Raw genomic sequence first — 20,180 nt, 5'->3', positions numbered from 1 at the left:
CTTCTGAGGTGTATCGCAACTTCAGATTCAACCGTGAAGCCATCATGGAAATAACCACAATCCTGCAGGATGACCTCACCAGCCGAACACACCGCTCACATGCAGTGCAGCCACTGATCAAGGTACTGGCAACACTCCATTTCCTTGCCACTGGCTCTTTTCAGCGCACAAGTGGAGGTGTGGCTGGGATGTCACAATCCTCCATTAGCAGATGTGTGCACCAGGTTGTCCCTGCAATCCTGAGACGCATGGCCAATCAAATCATCAAACCCTCCCAGGAGGTCCAGCGAATGAACACAATGACCGAATTTTTCAAAATTGCAGGATTCCCACGCACCGTGGGGGTCATTGATTGCACACATGTGGCACTACAGCCCCCCCATGAGACAGAGCACATGTACCGCAATAGGAAGCATTGGCATTCAATCAATGTACAGGTGATAGTGGATGCCCAATGCCTCATATGGCACGTCTGTGCCAAATTCCCAGGATCCAGCCATGACAGCTACATATACCGTCACAGCAACATCTCCAGAGAATTGGAACAGAACGTGTATGGGGACAGCTGGCTGGTTGGTGAGTGACATGGGTGTCAGGTATGACTGTGTCCCCCCCATGATGCAGACATCACGAGGGGCACATGCATGACTAACATCCTCCTGTCTTTTCCCTTCCAGGTGACTCTGCATATGCACTGGGACCCCATCTTATGACTCCATACCGGAACCCCCAAACCCCAGGAGAGGAAAACTACAATGCTGCACACATACGTACCCGTGGAGTGGTGGAACGCACCTTTGGCCTCCTGAAGTCACGTTTCCGATGCCTGGATAAGTCTGGGGGTACCCTGTTGTTTTCCCCAAACTTTGTGTGCCAGATCATCGGTGCATGTTGCATGCTGCACAACTTCGCAGTGAGAAGGGGCCTGGAGATTGACATACGTGATGACCTGACCCCTGAACCAGACATTCCCCCCCTAACCCAGGGTACCCCCTCTTCTGAGGGAACAGCAGCCAGGAGACGCCTCGCAGAAGGCATCTTTGCACAGTAAACACACACATTAAACATGGCACAATGAGAATGCATGAATGCACACCCACTGTGGTTCCTAGCACAGACACATCACATGCACATCTAATTGGATTAGATCCAAGTACCCCCCAATGGTACTTGGGAGCAGTAACGCTACGCCACGGCTCCAATTATGTCACTGTGCATTCATACACCATTCGCATGGACCTGGGATCACTTCTCCCTGGTCCTGGGGATCCCTACTCCACCAAAACTGAGGGTGACACCCTTATTTAATCAGGAATGCCACCCCCACATTCACACATCATTCACACACATTAAACAAATAAGTACATTATACCAAAAAAATAAATAAAAATAAAAAATCAAAAGTACCCCCAAAAATTAACAGCGACGGCGTAAGCTACGCCTGGGCCGCCCACGGGCACGGCCAACCAGAGGAGCCTCCTGGGGGGGGGGTGTGAGCAGGGGAAGGAGGATCCTCCTGGGGGGGTGAGCAGGGGAAGGAGGAGCCTCCCCTGGTGACTGTCCTCTTGCTGGCCTGCCCTCCAAGGCCACTGCTATCCTGGTCAGACTGAGAGTGAGGGCAGCCGTATTGGCCTGGACAGCCCGGGTGTTGTCCTGGACAGCCTGGGTCAGGGCACTCACCTCCTGGGCCACGCCTGTTGTGGCGGTCTGAAGGTCACACAAGCATGTGATGACCGCCAAGGAGTTTGTTGCCACATCAGTGAGTGACTCCTTAATTGAACCCAGGCTGTCCTCCATCTGGCTCAGAGTCTGTTTGATCTGAGCCAGATTGCAGGTCTGCCGGGCATTGTCGCTCGGCCACCCCCCTGGTTTCATGGGTCGCCATCCTGCCTGCAGCTGAGTCTTGTGGCCTGGGAGGAGGGGAGAGAGAGACCCTTGTGGGTTGAGGCCTGTTGGGGGAGGAGTGGGAGGGGCTACCCCTGATGGTGGCCTGACTGCTGCCAGCCTCAAGGGTCAACAAATCTGAGGCCAAAAGGACTTGCCTGGCAATGTCCATATCTTCATCCTCCACCCCCTGATCCTCCTCAACCTCCTCATGAGGGGAGGTGTGGCCACTCCCCTCCCCTGGGGACTCCTGCCCTTCTTGGGACTCTTCTGCAGCCTGTTGTCCAGGGGATGGTGCATCCTGGCCTGATGGCCCAGCAACCTCCTGGCCTGATGGCCCAGCAACCTCCTGGCCTGGTGGGCCAGCAACCTCCTGGCCATCTGTGGAGGACACAAAACAATCACAGGTTGGAGGATCCACACACTTGGCACATCTTCCCTTCCCCCACCCACACATGCTAATCACCAGATAGAAAAAGCCAAAACTTACCTGTCCTCGCAGGAGAATCAGATTGATAGCCAGGCAGGCCCACCACCTGCTGTGGGTGGAAACACCGGGCCACTGCCCATTCCTCCTCACTCAGCCTGATGGGGCAGAGTGCGCCTCCTCCAGTGCCCCTGGCATGGGCATTGATCTTGGCCATCTTCTCACGGACCAGGCTCTTAAGATCGTTGATCTTCTTTTGTATCCCACCGGGGGTCCTCGTCTCCCCCCCCCCCGCCGCATTGATCTGATCCGTAATTTTCTGGATGATCTCCTTCCTCTTGGCCGGGGAGGTGTTCCGGCTCTGGGCTCTGGGCTCAGGGCCATGTAAATAACGCCCATATTGGGCAATGCCCCTAGCAAGAATCTGCTTCTCTATGCTCGAAAAATTCAGCTTCCTGCGCTTCGGTGCCATAACACCCACCGCTCAGCACCAACAAAAAACAAACACAACAAACAAACACAAATACTCACACAACAAACAAACAAAAATACTCACCCATCAAACACACACAAAAATCAAACCACACAAGCAGACAGCTACTACAAATTCAAAAACAAACTCTGAAAAAACAAACAGAAAATACAATCAGAAAAAACACACAACTACTACACTCTACTACTCCTCCAAATCTTTTAACTAACACTAAACTCACCAACACACACCAACAGACGACAGAGCAGAAGCAACTTGCTCTAGGAAGGGGAACACAGGGATGTACTTTTGCAAGGGAGGTGTGTTTGTCTAAGTACGCTTGGCCTTTTACCTATCTCACTGATTGCGCCGAGCCAAGTTCTGCACATGCCCAGTGAGGTGCTGATTCGTGCGCGCATGCGCAGTACGCCCGGCCCTTCATTTGCATGGGGTCACGGCTCATTACAATGGAGCACGCCCACTTCCTTCACACTTGCAATAACCCCACCTTACGCCTCGGGATTTAAGTTACGCTTGCGCAATTTGGGGCACAAATGTGCTGTGGATACGGCACTTACGACACAAAATTAAGGCGCCGTAACTTAAATGACATATGTTTTGAGTAACTTAATTTGCACCGATGTTTGTGAATCTGGCCCACAGAGACAGGAAATGACATCATAACCATGTCGTTCCACTAAGAAGAACAGTATATTATACAAGAACGCTACCAGTGGCAGAACCATTGCTCTGAATATATGAGAATGGTTCTTGTGCTGACATGTGTATAAACAGCATGCCAACAGTGTATATTTATTTTATATTGTGTTGTACTTCCAGCTTATTAGTGCAGAAAAGCAATTGTGCTTTTCTGTTCCTGCCATCTCAAAATAAGTCTATGGGCAGATGTTTGCTTCAAAAATTTACCTAAAAACGTGAAGCGTAGGTAAGCCCTATCAATGAACTTCTCTTTTTCCCCGCCTTTTGTCTAATATATATACCATTGAAAGTGTTTTCATAACTATTTAAGGTGTGCAAAAAATACCTGTTGATTTTGCCAGAAATCCTGTAAGCTAATAACTTCCTGTTCTGTCTGATTCTGCACAAGGAGTTTTGATGGAGACAACGAAAGTGGGAGGATGTGAGAAATCTGTGTTCTTCCTAATTCATCAGAAATTAAGTAGGCAGGGCTGACACCACTTACTCAGGAATTCAGAACTGTGTTGTCGTGTCAAAGAGGAAGATAGTAATGTACTAAATTTCTGGCCTAGCAACATAACTTTCTTCACCCTGCCAACTGGGGTTAGTGGGAGGGTGCGCCAGGCCGTGCATTTGTCAGTGAGATGAGCAAGAAGGGGCTGTACATTCTCCTCTATATATTCCTGTGAGGTGTTGCTAATCCGAATGCCTAGATATGTGAAGTCGCTTACCCACTGGAGGGGGGTTCCAGTATCTACTCTGGGAAGCGAGGGGTACAGTGGGAAGAGAACGGACTTACCCCCAATTTATGCGGATTCCTGAGAACCGGCCGAATTCCTCAAATAGATCAAGTGCTCTCCGTAGCGACTGAGAAGCATCTGCCAGGTAAAGTAGTGTCGTCCGCATAGAGGGACACCTTCTCCTCTATATCCCCCACCGCTATGCCCTTGACCCCGGCCTCAGCCCTCAGGGCAATGGCAAGGGGCTCGACCGCCAGGGCGAAAAGTCCCGGCGATATCAGACATCCCTGGCGAGTGCCCCGACCCAAGGGGAAAGTGTCTGAGAGGAGGCCATTCGTGCGGACCCTGGCCATGGGATCAGCGTAAAGCATCCCCAGCCATGTCAGAAAATTTGTCCCGAAGCCAAACCACGCAAGGACACCCCACAGGAACTCCCACTCCACCGAGTCGAAGGCTTTTTCGGCGTCTAAGGACGCCACTACCCCGCCGCCTCTGGCCTCTGTCCATATGCGTGTAAAGCCTTCTAATGTTAATGTCCGTTCCCCTCCCTGGCATGAACCCCGTTTGGTCTGGATGTACTTAAGCAGTTATGACTGTGTTTAGCCTCCTGGCCAAGACTTTGGCCAGGAGTTTTGCATCAACGTTTATCAGTGAGATGGGGCGATATGAGGAGCACACGGTCGGGTCCTCACCCGGTTTAGGGATCACCACCACAACTGCCTCACTCAGGGAATGCGGGAGCTCCCGTGCCCTCTGCGCCTCTGTTAACATACCGAGCAGTTTGTCCGTCAAGTCCTAAAATTCAACCGGTATACCGTCGGGGCCCGGCGACTTACCCGATTGGAGGGTCTTAAGAGCTTTCAAGAGTTCGTCAGCAGTTATGGGGGCATCTAGCAGTTTGCGGTATTTAGTAGTCAGAACTGGGATGTCAATAGGAGGCCAGGTCATCACTAGAGTACCCAGCCCTGGAGCTGTAGAGGCTTTTGTAGAAGGAGACGAAGCAGTCGTTTATTTCGTCAGGGGCATACAGTAGGTCTCCCCCCGGTCCCCGTATGCAGGGCACACACATCCCCCCGGATTGTTCCCGTGACAGCCAGGCCAGTAACTTCCCGGATCTCTCCCCCTGCTCGAATATGCGCTGCGATTGGGCGAGTAAACGTTTCTGGGTGAGAGCAGTGCGAATTCGCACCACCTCCCCCGTCAGGGACTGAAGAGCGTCATAGTCACAAGGATCCCTGGATATTGTGCTTCCTGCAGAGCTGCCCTCCCCTCTGCTCCCACCAAGTCAGCCCTCCTCTCCCTCCGGACCCTAGCTATTATTGATTGATACCGACCCCGCGTGTAAGCTTTAAAGGCATCCCAGACCGACAACGGTCCGGCCGAGCCGGGGTTGACCGCCCAGTATTCCTGCAGCGCCTCCCTAAAGTGACCATCCACCACCTCGTTCGACACCCAGAACCTGGACAGCCTCCACAAAACTGTGCCCGGGGCCGAAGAGAGCTCCAGCGTCAGGAGAAGCGGCGCATGATCCGAGATGCCCCTAGGGAGAATCCTAATGTCCTGAACCTTAGGCAATGCCAGGCCCCCCAGGTACACCAGGTCTATTCTAGAGAAGGACCTATGCGATGCAGAGTGACAGGTGTAAGCCCTGGAGTGAGGATTCCTCCAGCGCCACACATCCGTCAAGCCATACAGTTCCGCCCACTCCACCAGACCAGAGTGGAAGGATCCACTCTGGGACATCCTGTCAACGCTCTGATCCGGGACCATGTTAAAGTCTCCCATTATGACCAAGTTATCGCTAGCAAAATCAGCTATTCTCGAGGTGATTCGGTGTAGAATAGAGATCGATGCAGGAGGGGGCAGATATACCCCTGCTATAACCAACCTCATGGACCTAATCTGTGCATGAATTACGACATACCTGCCATCCGAGTCAAGTGTCAAGTTGAGCAGCCTAAAGGAGAGGGACTTGTGCACCAGAATGCTAACTCCCCTGGCAAAGTTGGAATAAGTGGAGTGATAGTGATGCCCTATCCAGGGTTTTTTCAGGGCCAGCGTTCTACTACCCACCAGGTGGGTCTCCTTGAGGATACAAATATGTGGGCTATGAGCCCTAATGAATTGAAATACCAGCGACCGTTTCGTTGGAGAATTTAGACCCCTAGTGTTCCATGACAGTATATTAAGAGCTGACATACCAGCAGCTGGGGCGAATTATCTTAGGATGAAAAGGGCGCCCACCCCCTGAGACCGCTCTCTTAAATGGGAAGGGACATCCAAAACACACACCTGACGCTGACTTAAGTAATGCATATCCAGAACCTACTTGCAAGACACTTTTTTGAAGAAAACAAAAATAAAACACAAACCATAAACCATCCCCAACATGGGAACCCTCCCCTCCCCCCACCCAACCCAACCCCTTAAAACTGAGGCAGGTTTCCATCCCAAAACCAAAAAACAGCTCGCCGGCTGCAAAGGGGGGTCCTGTGCAAGAGCCGCTCCCAACCCCCCACAAGTTCAGCGGGGTCAAGGAGTGAGTTGCGCTATGTCCTCCTAGCTGTAGCATCTGCCGGGATATATCTCAGACTGTCGGGAACAAAAAATAAAAATAAAATTCAAAAAAGGCATATGTAAACGAAGGGTCCCTCCAGTAAGAAAGGGGAATAAGTAAACCATCTACTCGTAAGGATTGCAGGCCCGTCTGTCAAATCCTTGGGTGACAGGAAGTCGCAGCTGCAGAAGTCTCCTGGTTCTTCTAACCAGGGGCACCATCTTAGTGTCCCACACGTGGGGAGTCCCTGGGCACCCCGTAAAGGCAGCCACAGCATCAACGGGCACAACAGTTGCAACAGACGCTGTGGGTGTGCACCAAAACAGAGGAATAGTGTAGCGCTCGCCAGAGCGAGTCTAAGGACGGGGCCCAGAGCATGATAAGGGTCTTCAGTGGGTACTCACGGCTCAAGCTCTTGGATGATGATCACGAGGCAGGGATTCCAGCCAGGCAGAGGCGTCTCTCGGGGAAGTGAAGAAGCGGGTTGTCTCACCATACTGGACTCTCAGGCAGGCCGGGAAGAGAACGCTGTAGCAGATGTTGCGAGCCCTCAACGCCGCTTTCACATGATCAAACGATTTCCTCAATTTCTGCGTTTCTATAGAGTAGTCAGGGAAGATCATCAATTTGTTGTTCTGGAACCTTAAATCCCCCACTGCCCTAGATGCACGGAGGACCTCATCTCTGTCCCGAAAGTTGAGGAGTTTGAGGATAAATGTGCGGGGAGGAGCTCCCGGAGGGCCAGGCCTGGGTGGAATCCTGTGAGCCCGTTCCACCGCATAGTGAGGGGACAGGCGTGGATAAGGCAAAAGGTTGCGTAGCATGTCCTCTACAAAGCACGTCGGGTTGTTGCCCTCTGCGTCCTCCGCCAGGCCGACTATGCACAGGTTGTTGCGTCTATTTCTGTTCTCTGCATCCTCAGCTCTATACTCCAGGGCTTTGACCTTAGTTTGAAGCGAGCGCAGTGCTGCACTGTGTTCCGCGACTATATCTTCTGCGTTACTGACTCTCTGTTCAGTCTCTGTCACCCTGCACCTGAGTTTGTCCATGTCCTGTCTGATAAGGCCAACATCCATTTGTACTGCCTCTATTTTAGCCGTGAGTGTGGATTGACACATGGCTATAGCCGCCATAACTTCCCCCAGCCACGGGGGCCTCTCTCCTTCAGCCTCCATTGGGCCCGTTTGTGACGCCCTGTGCTGGCCGCGAGTGGCCCAAGGGGTAGCCAGGGGGTCTGGCGTCAGCTGGGGGGACTCTGGGAGAGGAGGGAATTTTGTATGTCTTCCCCTTACCACCCTTTGATCCTGACCTGCCTCGCCTCATTCAAGTGTCTCTGCGTCCACAATTAAAGCCTCTGGACGCCCCCCGGCTCCCCATCCCAGGGACACCCAGGTGTTAGTCAGCCGTGGAGGGAGAAAGGCAAAGTTCAGCAGGCCGCACACACGGCAGTAGTACCCCCCAGGTGTGGAAACAGCGAGGCCGCAGCTCTCAGCGAGGGGGGGGGGAACCGGATCAAGGGGGAGGCAGAAGCATCTATCAGTCCTTCTGGGGGGCTCCCCAGCAAACAGTCCACCCCCGGGTCCGCCTGTGTGGTGAGCGGGATCGTGGCCACCGGGGGGCCACAAAGTAAAATCCAGGCCGCAGCCTCGTGCAGGCCTAGTCCAAGGCCCTTGCGGTGGAGCAGGAGCGGGCAGGAAGCGCTTCCGCGGCAGTCCCCTGGAGTGGATCAGCAGCCGATGGTGTCAGGTCTTCCCCGCCCGCTCGCTGGGCGGGATCGTGGCTACCGCGGGTCCGCGAGCGGAAATCGAGGCCGCGGCTTTCTTTGCGGCCTAGTGCGGATCCCGCGAGGAAGGGCCGGAGCGGGAGTTGAGTGCGGCAGCGGTGGTCCTCGGGTGCCGGGTCTGTGGTGACGAACGTGGAGTACGCTGGGCGGGATCGTGGCTACCGCGGGTCCGCGAGCTGGAAATCGAGGCCGCGGCTTCGTTGCGGCCTAGTGCGGATCCCGCGAGGAAGGGCCGGAGCGGGAGATGAGTGCACCAGCGTGGTCCTTGGGTGCCGGGTCAGTGGTAAAGTGCCTCAGGGTCCCCTCACCAGAGCAGGATGGACGTCCGGAGCAGGCCGGAGCCACGCGTCACGAGGGAAGGCCGGGCCCGGCCCGGGAGAAGATAGTGCGGATCCCCCCACAGCAGATCCGAAAAGGAAGGATCCTCCGATCGGCTCCCCAGGTCCACACCAACGTGGGGTATCCCCGGCAGGCAGCAGATCAGTATCCCGGTGCCGATGGCTCGGATACAAGAGCGGATGCCGGCGGAGCACAGAGGTTAGCTTCTGCTCACTTCGCCATCTTGGACACGCCCCCCTTGGCACTTTTTTAGTGTCTAGTTTGCGCCTTAGTTCTGTTTTCATCTGAACACATCTAGGCAACCCACCATTTACAGTTTAGATTACCGGTATCTAACAATATTGATAATACAATGCAGTGTATACTGGGTAAAGGCTGCTCAAATCTGTTCAGTTGTTTGTTGAAATTAAAGCCAATTAAAATGGTTGAAATGGCAAGAAATCTGCTATGTGTATGACCACAATAAGACCTACAGAAAAATACATTGACTGTTGGCATTTTGCTTATTATCTTATGCTGATTCTTGTGCGACCAGATATTTCATGCTTATCGGGGAATGTTAGAAGAACAGATGGATACGCAGGAACACCGCTATCGAAAACTTCTAGAGGAAACAATTCAGGATGCAATTCAGCTCTCAGCCCGCAACCAGGAGTTGGAAGAAGAGATCAAGCAGCTACAGAATGGTAAATACATGGGCACATATCTATTGCATCACATTGTTAAGTTTTGTCCTACTGTAGGCTTGATGTTGCATGTGAAATACTGATGGAACTACAGTTGGAGAAGGGATACAGCTGTTTCTAGCTTGCTGCCACCTTACTCACGGGTCTCGGCTTTGGCAGCGCTGCCTATTCAAAGATGCTATTAGCAGAACTTTTTTTCCTGTCCTGCAAGCGCACCGCCCCAGTATGAGAGCACTTGGGCTTTCACACTGGGGAGGCATGAGAGGCAAAGCTGTGCAACCCCCCCCCCCCCCCCCGAACCTCTCCCTAACACCAATCCCATTCTTGAAATATATATCCCTTTTGGCTTTACTCCTTTTCCCATCATGTTAAAAGAAGTAAAGTGCATGAGTAAAAGGAGAGAATTGGATTGATTTACTAAACGCAAATATACTGTGCACTTGGCAAAGTGCAGTTACAGTCTGTAAATGAGCAGAAGCTATGCTGACTTCTATCATCCTATCATGTGCAAGCAAAAATGCTTTTTTTTTCTTGCACGTGATTAGGTACTCTTTGCAAAGTGAAGCTTTAACTCATTTACTAAGCTCCGGAGCAACTGCCCTTTGCAAAGTGCTGATAAAAGAAAAAGGTACCTATAAGTTCAGAATTAAAACTTATAATATCCCCAAAAGGGATTAAAAACACTTACAGGATTGAAGGTAAGACGGGGCATGGCATGAGTATGTACAATGGGTGATCCAGCATCAGGAAGGTCCCAGAATATACAGCTTCCAGCAGAAAAGCCATGGAGACCGGCAGATGTACGCTCCAAGCTCTGAAAACACTGGTGAAGCAGTCACACCATCTAGGTCAGCATGGAACAAGGATTCATATGTATTTTTTTATATATATTTTTTCTTATAACTAATTCTTATATTTAAATTAAGTTTACACTAATCACATTTATAAGCATTCCCCATGTAATATTTATCCCTAGCGACATTTGCGATCTAGGAGCTATGCATGATTTACATTTGTCCTGTGTGTTCATACCTTCTTCCCCTATATGTTTTCTTGCAATGATCTGTTGCACTTGTCTTGTCGGTTCTGTGTGTGGCACGCATCCTGTGTGTCTCTATGTTTTATTGTTTAGCCCTGTGTTCATTGGTCTACCACCCACAGTTCCACCCACAGACTATAAGAAGCTAAGCTTCTATTAACTTGTTGTCATTGGCTGAAGAAGGAACCAATCAGTAGTTCCAAAATGCATCCCATTTTGATGACCTACTTCCTGTTTGAGGTCCACACTGGTTGTTGTCACCTCCTGCTGACGTCATTTTCGGGATCCTTATTTCATGCTGACCTAGATGGTGTGACTGTGTACTAAGTGGAGCTCCTGCGCTGTATGGGATATAGGTGAAAGGGAGTGGGCTGGGAAAGGGGACAGGGGAGTGAATGAACATGAATACTGCAGCAAACACAAGGATATTGTCCTCTCAAGACAAGGAATAGTAATGCAAAAAATATGTGAAAGTGTCTGCGCTGTGAAATAAAAAAAATGGGGAAGGGGAAAGGGAGGGGTGAGTGGGCAAAGATCCGTGGACCTGTGGGGTGGTAGGGTGTATAGACACAAATGGAAGTGACCTAACACCGGAAATTAGATGAGTGCAGTCTAGGCACAGTCCTATACATCAACATATATATGGATATTACATTTGTTCTCTCTCTTCAACTTTATTTTCTATTCATAAATTACTTTCCGAAGGAGATTATAATATCTATATCACTAATAAATTCAGACCATTCCCCTAAGAGAGATATAATAAACAAAAATACTCACTACTTTTAACTAAATTTCCGACTTCCCCAAGTATTCCATCTCCACCTTAACTATCCATATATTCTCTATATAATGGACTAATTCCCTCAGTATCCCTGTCACGCTTCCTTCCTCATTTTAAACCCCTCCTTTCCCTCCCCTCTTATCCCCACCTCTAGACCCCCATCTCCACCTCATCTCCTCCTCCGGCCGTGGATATCCATAGACCGGGGAGAGGAAAAAAAAAAAAAAAAAAGAAATTGTTTTTTTAAAAAAAAAAAATAACACTATAACAATAATAAAGGAGAGAAAAAAAAAAAAAAAAAAACATACATCGACCCTCCCCCCCTCCGCTGTCTCCCCCCGAACGCAATATAATCTCTCTTCTATTTCCCTTCTTTCTTCCATCTGTTAATCTTTATCCTTATTCCCCTAATAACTTTTTGCCTTCCTCCGATTGTACAAATAATTCCCAGGGTGCCCATATCATTTTAATTTGCTCTTTCTTATCTATTGTTCTTGGGAGGAGTTTCTCCATTATCCCTATTTTCCTTACTTTTTTCAGCCACATAGATATTGGAGGTGCCATGGAGTCTTTCCATTTTGTTGCGATACAACTTTTTGCCGCATTTATCAAATGACATATCATTAATCCCATATATCCTACCGGAGGAATTTCAGTATGATGTAAAAGGAAAAACGAGGGGTCATCTGGAATCTGGTATTCCGTAAATTCTTGTGTAATTCTCCGTACCGTTTCCCAGAATTGTCGTATTATTGGGCATCCCCAGAATGTATGCAACATTGTCCCTTTCTCCCCACAACCTCTCCAACATCTATCTGACATTTCAGGAAAGAATATATTTAGACGCGCTGGCGTATAATACCATCTTGTTAATATTTTATAATTTAATTCTTGTATTTTCGTACATCTTGAAGATTTTAGTGCTAAATTTATAATATTTTGGCTTTGTATTGGGGAGAAGGTTTCTCCTAAATCTCTCTCCCATTTGACCAGGCTCGACATTCTAAAGTCTTCTGGTGGTGCAGTCAGCAGTGTATACATTTTAGCAACCATATGGGCTAATGGTTCCTTTCCTCCACAGTACTCCTCAAATTTTGTGAGTGCCCGTTTGTACTTTTCTGCACCACCCAGAGTCTCCAGAAAATGTCGTACCTGTCGCGCTTGCCATATCGGTATCCCACAACTCCCTCCCCCTTGTGCTATTTCTCCTATTGTCATCCACCCCCTTTCACCCAGAAAGTGGGAGGCTTGAAATCTACCCTTTTCTTTTAATTTCTTAAATATTTGAGAATCCATGCCTGGCTGAAATTCGGGATTTCCTATTATCGGATAGAGGGGGGAGTTTTTAGTCGAAAAATTTGAGTTATGACATACTTTATTTCCAGTCCATAAAGTTGGGCCTATCGTTGGATGGGTTTTAACTGTAAGGGGTAATGCTGAATAACACCATATTGCCCTATTCAACGGTACAGGGCACATTTGTTGCTCTATAGTGATCCACAATTTATAATCCCCATGTCTACTCCAGTCTGCTATCCTTCCCAATTGAACTGCTTGATAATATTTTAGCATATCCGGTGCTGATATTCCTCCAGCCTTCTTGGGCAGGATCAATAGTTTCCTACCGATCCTTGGCCTTTTACTCCCCCATATAAATTTTGTGAATAAAGCCCGGACTTGATTGAAGTACGACATGGGGATCTGAATTGGTAGAGCTTGAAAGAGATAGAGAAATTTTGGCACTACACTCATTTTTAAAATATTAGATCTCCCAAACCAATAGTGCATTCCTCTACTCCATCCATCTAGCATTGTTCTAACTGTACCCAGTAGTGGTTTAAAGTTTAACTCAAAAATATCCTTTAAATCTGGTGGCATTTGTGTCCCCAAATAGTTCAATGCCCTCGTCGTCCACTTAAACTTAAAGCTATATTCTAAACTGTTTTTAATCGACTCTGGCAGAGCGACCCCCATCGCTTCAGATTTACTATAGTTTATTTTGAAATTTGACATCTTCCCGTAAAGTTCTACTTCTTTCATTAAATTTGGAAGGGATATCTGTGGTTTTGCTAGGGAGAAGAGCATGTCATCCGCGTAAGCCGATACTTTGTATTCCCTTCCTCCTAGTTGAATACCCACTATATCTCTATTCTGTCGAATCTTATTTAATAGTGGTTCTAACGTCAGGGCGAATAGTAAAGGCGACAGGGGGCAGCCCTGCCTAGTACCATTTGTAATTGCCAGAGGCTCAGAGTATACACCATTCACTTTTACCAAGGCTCTGGGTCCCGCATACACCCCCTCTATCCATTGTGACATTCGTTCTCCCAACCCCATTTGTTTTACTGTTCCCAGCATAAACTCCCAATTCACTCTGTCGAATGCTTTCTCTGCGTCTGAATTCAGGAAAACACTCGATATCTTCTTTTTGTTAGCTTGATTTATTAAATTTAACACTTTAATGGTACTATCTCTCGCTTCTCTAGTTGGTATAAACCCAACTTGATCTAAGTGTACCAGTTTTGATAGATAGGGCTGTATGCGGGATGCCAAAATCTTTGTCAAAATTTTAATGTCTACATTTATTAATGATATTGGTCTATAACTAGTACATGCCCCTGGGTCCTTCCCTTCTTTTGGGATAACCGTAATATGTGCTAATAACGCCTCCGGGGGTAACGGTCTAGTTTGTCCTATTGTATTAAATAATTTAGTCATATAGGTCCCCAGTAGTGGACTAAAACTTTTGTAATATTGTATAGTGAACCCATCTGGGCCAGGGGCTTTACCATGTTTTATTGTTTTCATTATTGATTGCACTTCCTCCATAGTAATTGGTTTTTCTAGGTCCCTTCGTTCTGGGGATGTTAATCTAGTCAGACCTGCTGAGGATATATATTTCTCCACAGACCCAGGGGGGTTCTCCTTCACTTTTAGATTATATAACGAGGCATAGTATTTCCTAAATTCCTGTGCTATTTCTTTTGAAAGATGAAGTTTTTGATCTTCTTTAGTTTTAATAAATGGGATATATGACCTTGACTGTAATTTTTTCAGTTTTTTTGCTAGTAACCTCCCACATTTATCACCTGAGTCATATGTCATCTTCTCTGCATATTGTAAAACCGCTTCAGCCTTATATCTAAGGAGATCCGCTACCTGTCTTCTTAAATGTGTTAGTTCAGTTCCTATACCAGTTTCTGTCTTTTTTTATGTTGTATTTCCAATCTATGTATCTTTTCTAATATTTATTTTATTTGTTTTTCTCTACTAGGGAACCCACTTTCTATATTTTTCACATGTTCTTTGATACGTATCCGTAACAGTCTCTTCGTGTGGCCTATATATTGCAGTCCGCAGCTGCATTCGAGTGCATATACTGCACCTTCTGTGTTGCAGCCAATGAAGTCCCTTATTTCATACTCAGTACCGTTGCTGTTAGACTTGAAGGTAGACACCTTTTTGTTCGGTCGTTTGGTATGTGTGCAAGAATAGCATCTCTTGCAAGGGTAGAATCCTTTTCCGGTGAAAAATGTGAACTGTTTCTTTGGCGGGTTTATCACGCTTTTCACCAGTTGATCCCGCAATTTAGGGGCTCTCTTATATATAAACCTTGGTTTGTCTGGTAATACGTCTCGAAGATCTTTGTCGCCTTTTAAAATGTGCCAGTGTCTTTGAATTACTTTTTCGATTTTCCTGTGTTGTATGTTATAGTCCAGTATTATAGGTACCAGGTCTTGTCTACTTGTTGAAGTTTTGCTTTCCAGGAGTTTTTCCCTGGGTATCTTAGATACCTCTTCTATCTTTTGCTTAATGTATATGTTGTCGTATCCCTTCTGTACAAATCTATCACCTATTTGTTTAGCTTGTACTTGGAAAACATCCTGCTTTGTACAGTTGCGTCGTAGGCGCATTAGTTGGCCTTTCGGTATATTAAAAAGCCAATTCTTATGATGGCAGCTGGTCAGGGGAAGATAGCTGTTTCTGTCCACATTTTTAAAGAAAGTCCTGGTATCAAAGGTTGCATTATTCCTGGAGATTTCTAAATCTGGAAAGGCTATATTATGTTCTTCGATTTGCCAGGTAAGTTTGATGTTTCTAGTATTAGTATTTAGATTCTCCAGGAAAGTCACCAGTGATTGGTGATCTCCTTTCCACAAGATAAAGATGGGGGCAAAATTTGCCCCGAGTGTGGCAGGGCTGTTCATGTCTCAATGGGAGGAAGAAGGGGTATTCACTCATCAACCTACAGATCTTTTGCTATATAAAAGATACATTGATGACATCTTTATCTTGTGGAAAGGAGATCACCGATCACTGGTGACTTTCCTGGAGAATCTAAATACTAACACTAGAAACATCAAACTTACCTGGCAAATCGAAGAACATAATATAGCCTTTCCAGATTTAGAAATCTCCAGGAATAATGCAACCTTTGATACCAGGACTTTCTTTAAAAATGTGGACAGAAACAGCTATCTTCCCCTGACCAGCTGCCATCATAAGAATTGGCTTTTTAATATACCGAAAGGCCAACTAATGCGCCTACGACGCAACTGTACAAAGCAGGATGTTTTCCAAGTACAAGCTAAACAAATAGGTGATAGATTTGTACAGAAGGGATACGACAACATATACATTAAGCAAAAGATAGAAGAGGTATCTAAGATACCCAGGGAAAAACTCCTGGAAAGCAAAACTTCAACAAGTAGACAAGACCTGGTACCTATAATACTGGACTATAACATACAACACAGGAAAATCGAAAAAGTCATTCAAAGACACTGGCACATTTTAAAAGGCGACAAAGATCTTCGAGACGTATTACCAGACAAACCAAGGTTTATATATAAGAGAGCCCCTAAATTGCGGGATCAACTGGTGAAAAGCGTGATAAACCCGCCAAAGAAACAGTTCACATTTTTCACCGGAAAAGGATTCTACCCTTGCAAGAGATGCTATTCTTGCACACATACCAAACGACCGAACAAAAAGGTGTCTACCTTCAAGTCTAACAGCAACGGTACTGAGTATGAAATAAGGGACTTCATTGGCTGCAACTCAGAAGGTGCAGTATATGCACTCGAATGCAGCTGCGGACTGCAATATATAGGCCGCACGAAGAGACTGTTACGGATACGTATCAAAGAACATGTGAAAAATATAGAAAGTGGGTTCCCTAATCACAGCGTATCTCGCCACTTTGCCAAAGTCCACCACAAGGACCCCTCACATTTGAAGTTCTGGGGGATAGTTCCATATTCTAGACCATGGCGGGGGGGCCATAAGGTTAGGGCCCTCAGCCAACTAGAATCGAAATATATTTTTAATATGGATACTTTCACACCCAGAGGCCTCAACATCGAGTTTGATTTGAACTGCTTCCTGAGTGACTTTTAGATACAATGTTATATCCCTACACTATCTTACCCATGCTATGCAGAATACTATATGTTGGATCCCTATGTATTCACTCATTCACCTATGCAGTTCAGTTTTGGGCACCAGTTCTCAAAAAGGACATCGGAGAACTGGAGAAAGTGCAGAGAAGGGCAACCAAACTGATAAGAGGCATGGAGGAGCTCAGCTATGAGGAAAGATTAGAGGAACTGAATTTATTCACTCTTGAGAAGAGGAGAATAAGGGGGGATATGATCAACATGTACAAATATATAAGAGGTCCATACAGTGAACTTGGTGTTGAGTTATTCACTTTACGGTCAACACTGAGGACAAGGGGGCACTCTTTACGTCTAGAGGAAAAGAGATTTCACCTTCAAATACGGAAAGGTTTTTTCACAGTAAGCTGTGAAAATGTGGAACAGACTCCCTCCAGAGGTGGTTCTGGCCAGCTCAGTAGATTGCTTTAAGAAAGGCCTGGATTCTTTCCTAAATGTACAGAATATAACTTGAGTATTAAGATTTGTAGGTAAAGTTGATCCAGGGTAAATCCGATTGCCTCTCGGGGGATCAGGAAGGAATTTTTTCCCCTGCTGTAGCAAATTGGATCATGCTCTGCTGGTTTTTTTTGCCTTCCTCTGGATCAACTGTGGGAATGGAGTTGGGTGTATAGGATTTTACTGTGTTTTTTATTTTATTTTTTTTATTTTTTGTGGTTGAACTGGATGGACTTGTGTCTTTTTTCAACCTGACTAACTATGTAACTATGTAACCTGCCATGCGTCAGGTGCTGCTCGGTTTTGTCATTACTTCACCACAGCCCTTTCCTATCAGTTGCAAAACACTCTGGGCTTTGAAACCCGGATTCCTTCCCTCACCAGGTTATCTCCTCATTCCCTACATTTGGCTCTTATTGCATATTTCTCTATTTTTTACTACATTTGTTTTTTAATATTAAATATTCCATTATTTCCTGCACAGTCCGCCTGTCACTATGGTGCTAGCTAATGTGGTGCCTACTGGCCCTGTGATATGGCAGTATCTGCGCAATTTTATGGAGTGACAGCACACTGTTCGTCCCACTATGTGTCTAGACCCGGACCACTGACATATGTGTCCCATGGGATTTTCATGCCCAGTATGCCCGGATCTCATATATATTAATAATCTTCCTCTTTATTAATATTTTTTAACTTTCCCCTTTTTTTAGTTTTATTAAAATAAAACCTATTTTAATTCTTCCCTGTGGACACTCGCTCGTAGCATAGGCCAGCCGCTGCCTGCCACAGCTCAGCTTCCCTGGATGTCTGTCTCTCGTCCTGCTTGTTCCATCCAGCAGAGACTGACATATTAGAGGAGACTCAGGGAAAATGGCGCCGGCACGGCATTCGCCAATATACGGCGTTGACTTCAACAAAATGGCCGCCGCTATGCCCTATCGTTGAGACGATATTTAAAGAGAATCCAGTGCTCTAGTCAAACATCCCCTGATGAAGTCACGTGATGTGACGAACACGCGTCGGGACAACAGAGCATTTACCAGGAGCAGTACCTGACGGACGGTGGACGAGCGCGGTGCTCGTGGCTACGTGACCGCCATTAGACTGCCCCATGTGAGTCTTTTATCGATTGTTTTTATGACCCATTAAATTTTATCTTGCTGTACGGTTTTATGCGATGTGCCCCCTTCTCTTCTTCCATCCCTACCTCTCATACCTCGCTACGAGCGGACGGCTCTATGGATGTTAAGGTGAGAAAGTGGTAGCAGGAAGAAGACAAGGATACGAGCTCGGCGCTCGTGGAGATAGGCACACGCTCCCTACACACTTTGTAAGTTGTGTAAGTGGACATCTGACCACTCTCTTGTGCAGTATTTCCCTCCTTGTCTAACAAGAGGATAAGGCTACAATACTTTTACCATTATCTTTACATGTATGATCAACTGCTGAGATCTGATAAGAAGACACCCACCAAATAGGAAGCTGGTATAGTGATTATCCATTTGGCTCTGAATGTCAGTAGGGAGGTAAGCTGTCAAGATTCACTATTGGTGAGGGGCGCACGGTGTGTGGATTTCACCTGGCTACATACCTTCACTTACCTGAGTTTGGTACCTTTCACATTTAACCATTTATTCACTTACTTCCACCTTGAACCTGTTTGGAATTTTGGACTGCACTCAGTTTTGTACTTTTTTTAGGATTTCATTTCTGTTTATTTTTATTTTTTTCACTTTCATCTCCAATTCAAGATTTTTTGAGTTGTAGTATATTAACCATTTACACTGGAAGATTTTCTGTGTGTTCACTGCTATACAGTCTAGGCTAGACTGCACTCATCTAATTTTCGGTTGTAGGTCACTTCCATTTGTGTCTATACACCCTACCACCCCACAGGTCCACGGATCTTTGCCCACTCACCCCTCCCTTTCCCCTTCCCCATAGATGGTGTGACTGCTTCAAAAGTGTTTTCAGAGTCTGGAGCGTACATCTGCCGGTCTCCCTGGATTTTTTGCTGGAAGCTGTATATACTGGGACCTTCCTGATGTTGGATCACCCATTGTACATACTCATGACATGCCCCATCTTACCTTCGATCCTGTAAGTGTTTTTAATCCTTTTTGGGGATATTAAAAGTTTTAATTCTGCACTTAGAGGCGCCTTTTTCTTTTATCTGTTTTCTATTAGAGATTGCTTTCCTCTTTGAGTGCGGCCTGAAGTGTTTGAAGATCACATCCTCCAAATACCCTTATCTAATGCAGACATTATTTGTTAGGTCCTGACATTCGGACCGCCCTTGTTACATGTTTATCTACCTTTGCAAAGTGCACAGTCTATTTGCCTTTAGCAAATTCACCCCAATGTGATTTTAAGGGACAGCAAAAAAACATCTGCATCGTTCTCTGTCTTTCTGCTTGCAAATGTGTATTGTTTGCTTAAATAGTGTTTTTAGAATGGCTTGCTTTCTCAACTTTCCATAACCTCTGATTTCAGCCATCACAGAGATTAGAGGAAAAGACCCAAAGAAATCATAGAAGAAGACGAGAATCTAAAACTCCAAGCGCTTCAGGTGTATAAATTCAATATATTAAAGTAAATCTATTTAAATAATAATTTGACTGTCTTTCAATATACAGCCACTTTTATTGGAACACATGCTCATTAGTGCATTAGCTAAAGAGTAAACCATGTTGCTGCAAATCAATACAAAAAAGCATGCAGCATGGTGGGGGGTCGGTTTATGTTCAGTTCAGTGCATTATACTGAGAAGCTGCCTAATGTAAGTATCTCTTACTTTGCAATTATTGTTGGTGCCAGATGTAACGGTTGAATGCAACATCTTAGAAACTATTGACCGCCTGGTATTTTGT

The 20,180-nt window shown here is 46.6% G+C and overlaps 1 protein-coding gene across 1 annotated transcript in view; it reads left to right on the top strand.

Annotated features, from left to right (window-relative positions):
• LOC120932453 (centrosome-associated protein CEP250-like) overlaps nucleotides 1-19,923 on the top strand; it is a 155,326-nt gene extending 135,403 nt beyond the window's left edge. The window contains exons 9-10 of the mRNA XM_040344813.1: nucleotides 9,437-9,587; nucleotides 19,804-19,923. Of these exons, the coding sequence (XP_040200747.1) occupies nucleotides 9,437-9,587; nucleotides 19,804-19,844 (192 nt within the window). The 3' untranslated portion in view covers nucleotides 19,845-19,923. The remainder of the gene's footprint in view (nucleotides 1-9,436; nucleotides 9,588-19,803) is intronic.
• The last annotated feature ends 257 nt before the right edge of the window (nucleotides 19,924-20,180 follow it).

This window comes from Rana temporaria, chromosome 3 (assembly GCF_905171775.1).
Source record: "Rana temporaria chromosome 3, aRanTem1.1, whole genome shotgun sequence".
In the NCBI taxonomy this organism is placed as follows: domain Eukaryota; kingdom Metazoa; phylum Chordata; class Amphibia; order Anura; family Ranidae; genus Rana; species Rana temporaria.
Note: the sequence above shows the minus strand (reverse complement) of the source record. Positions and strands in the feature narration are given on the sequence as shown.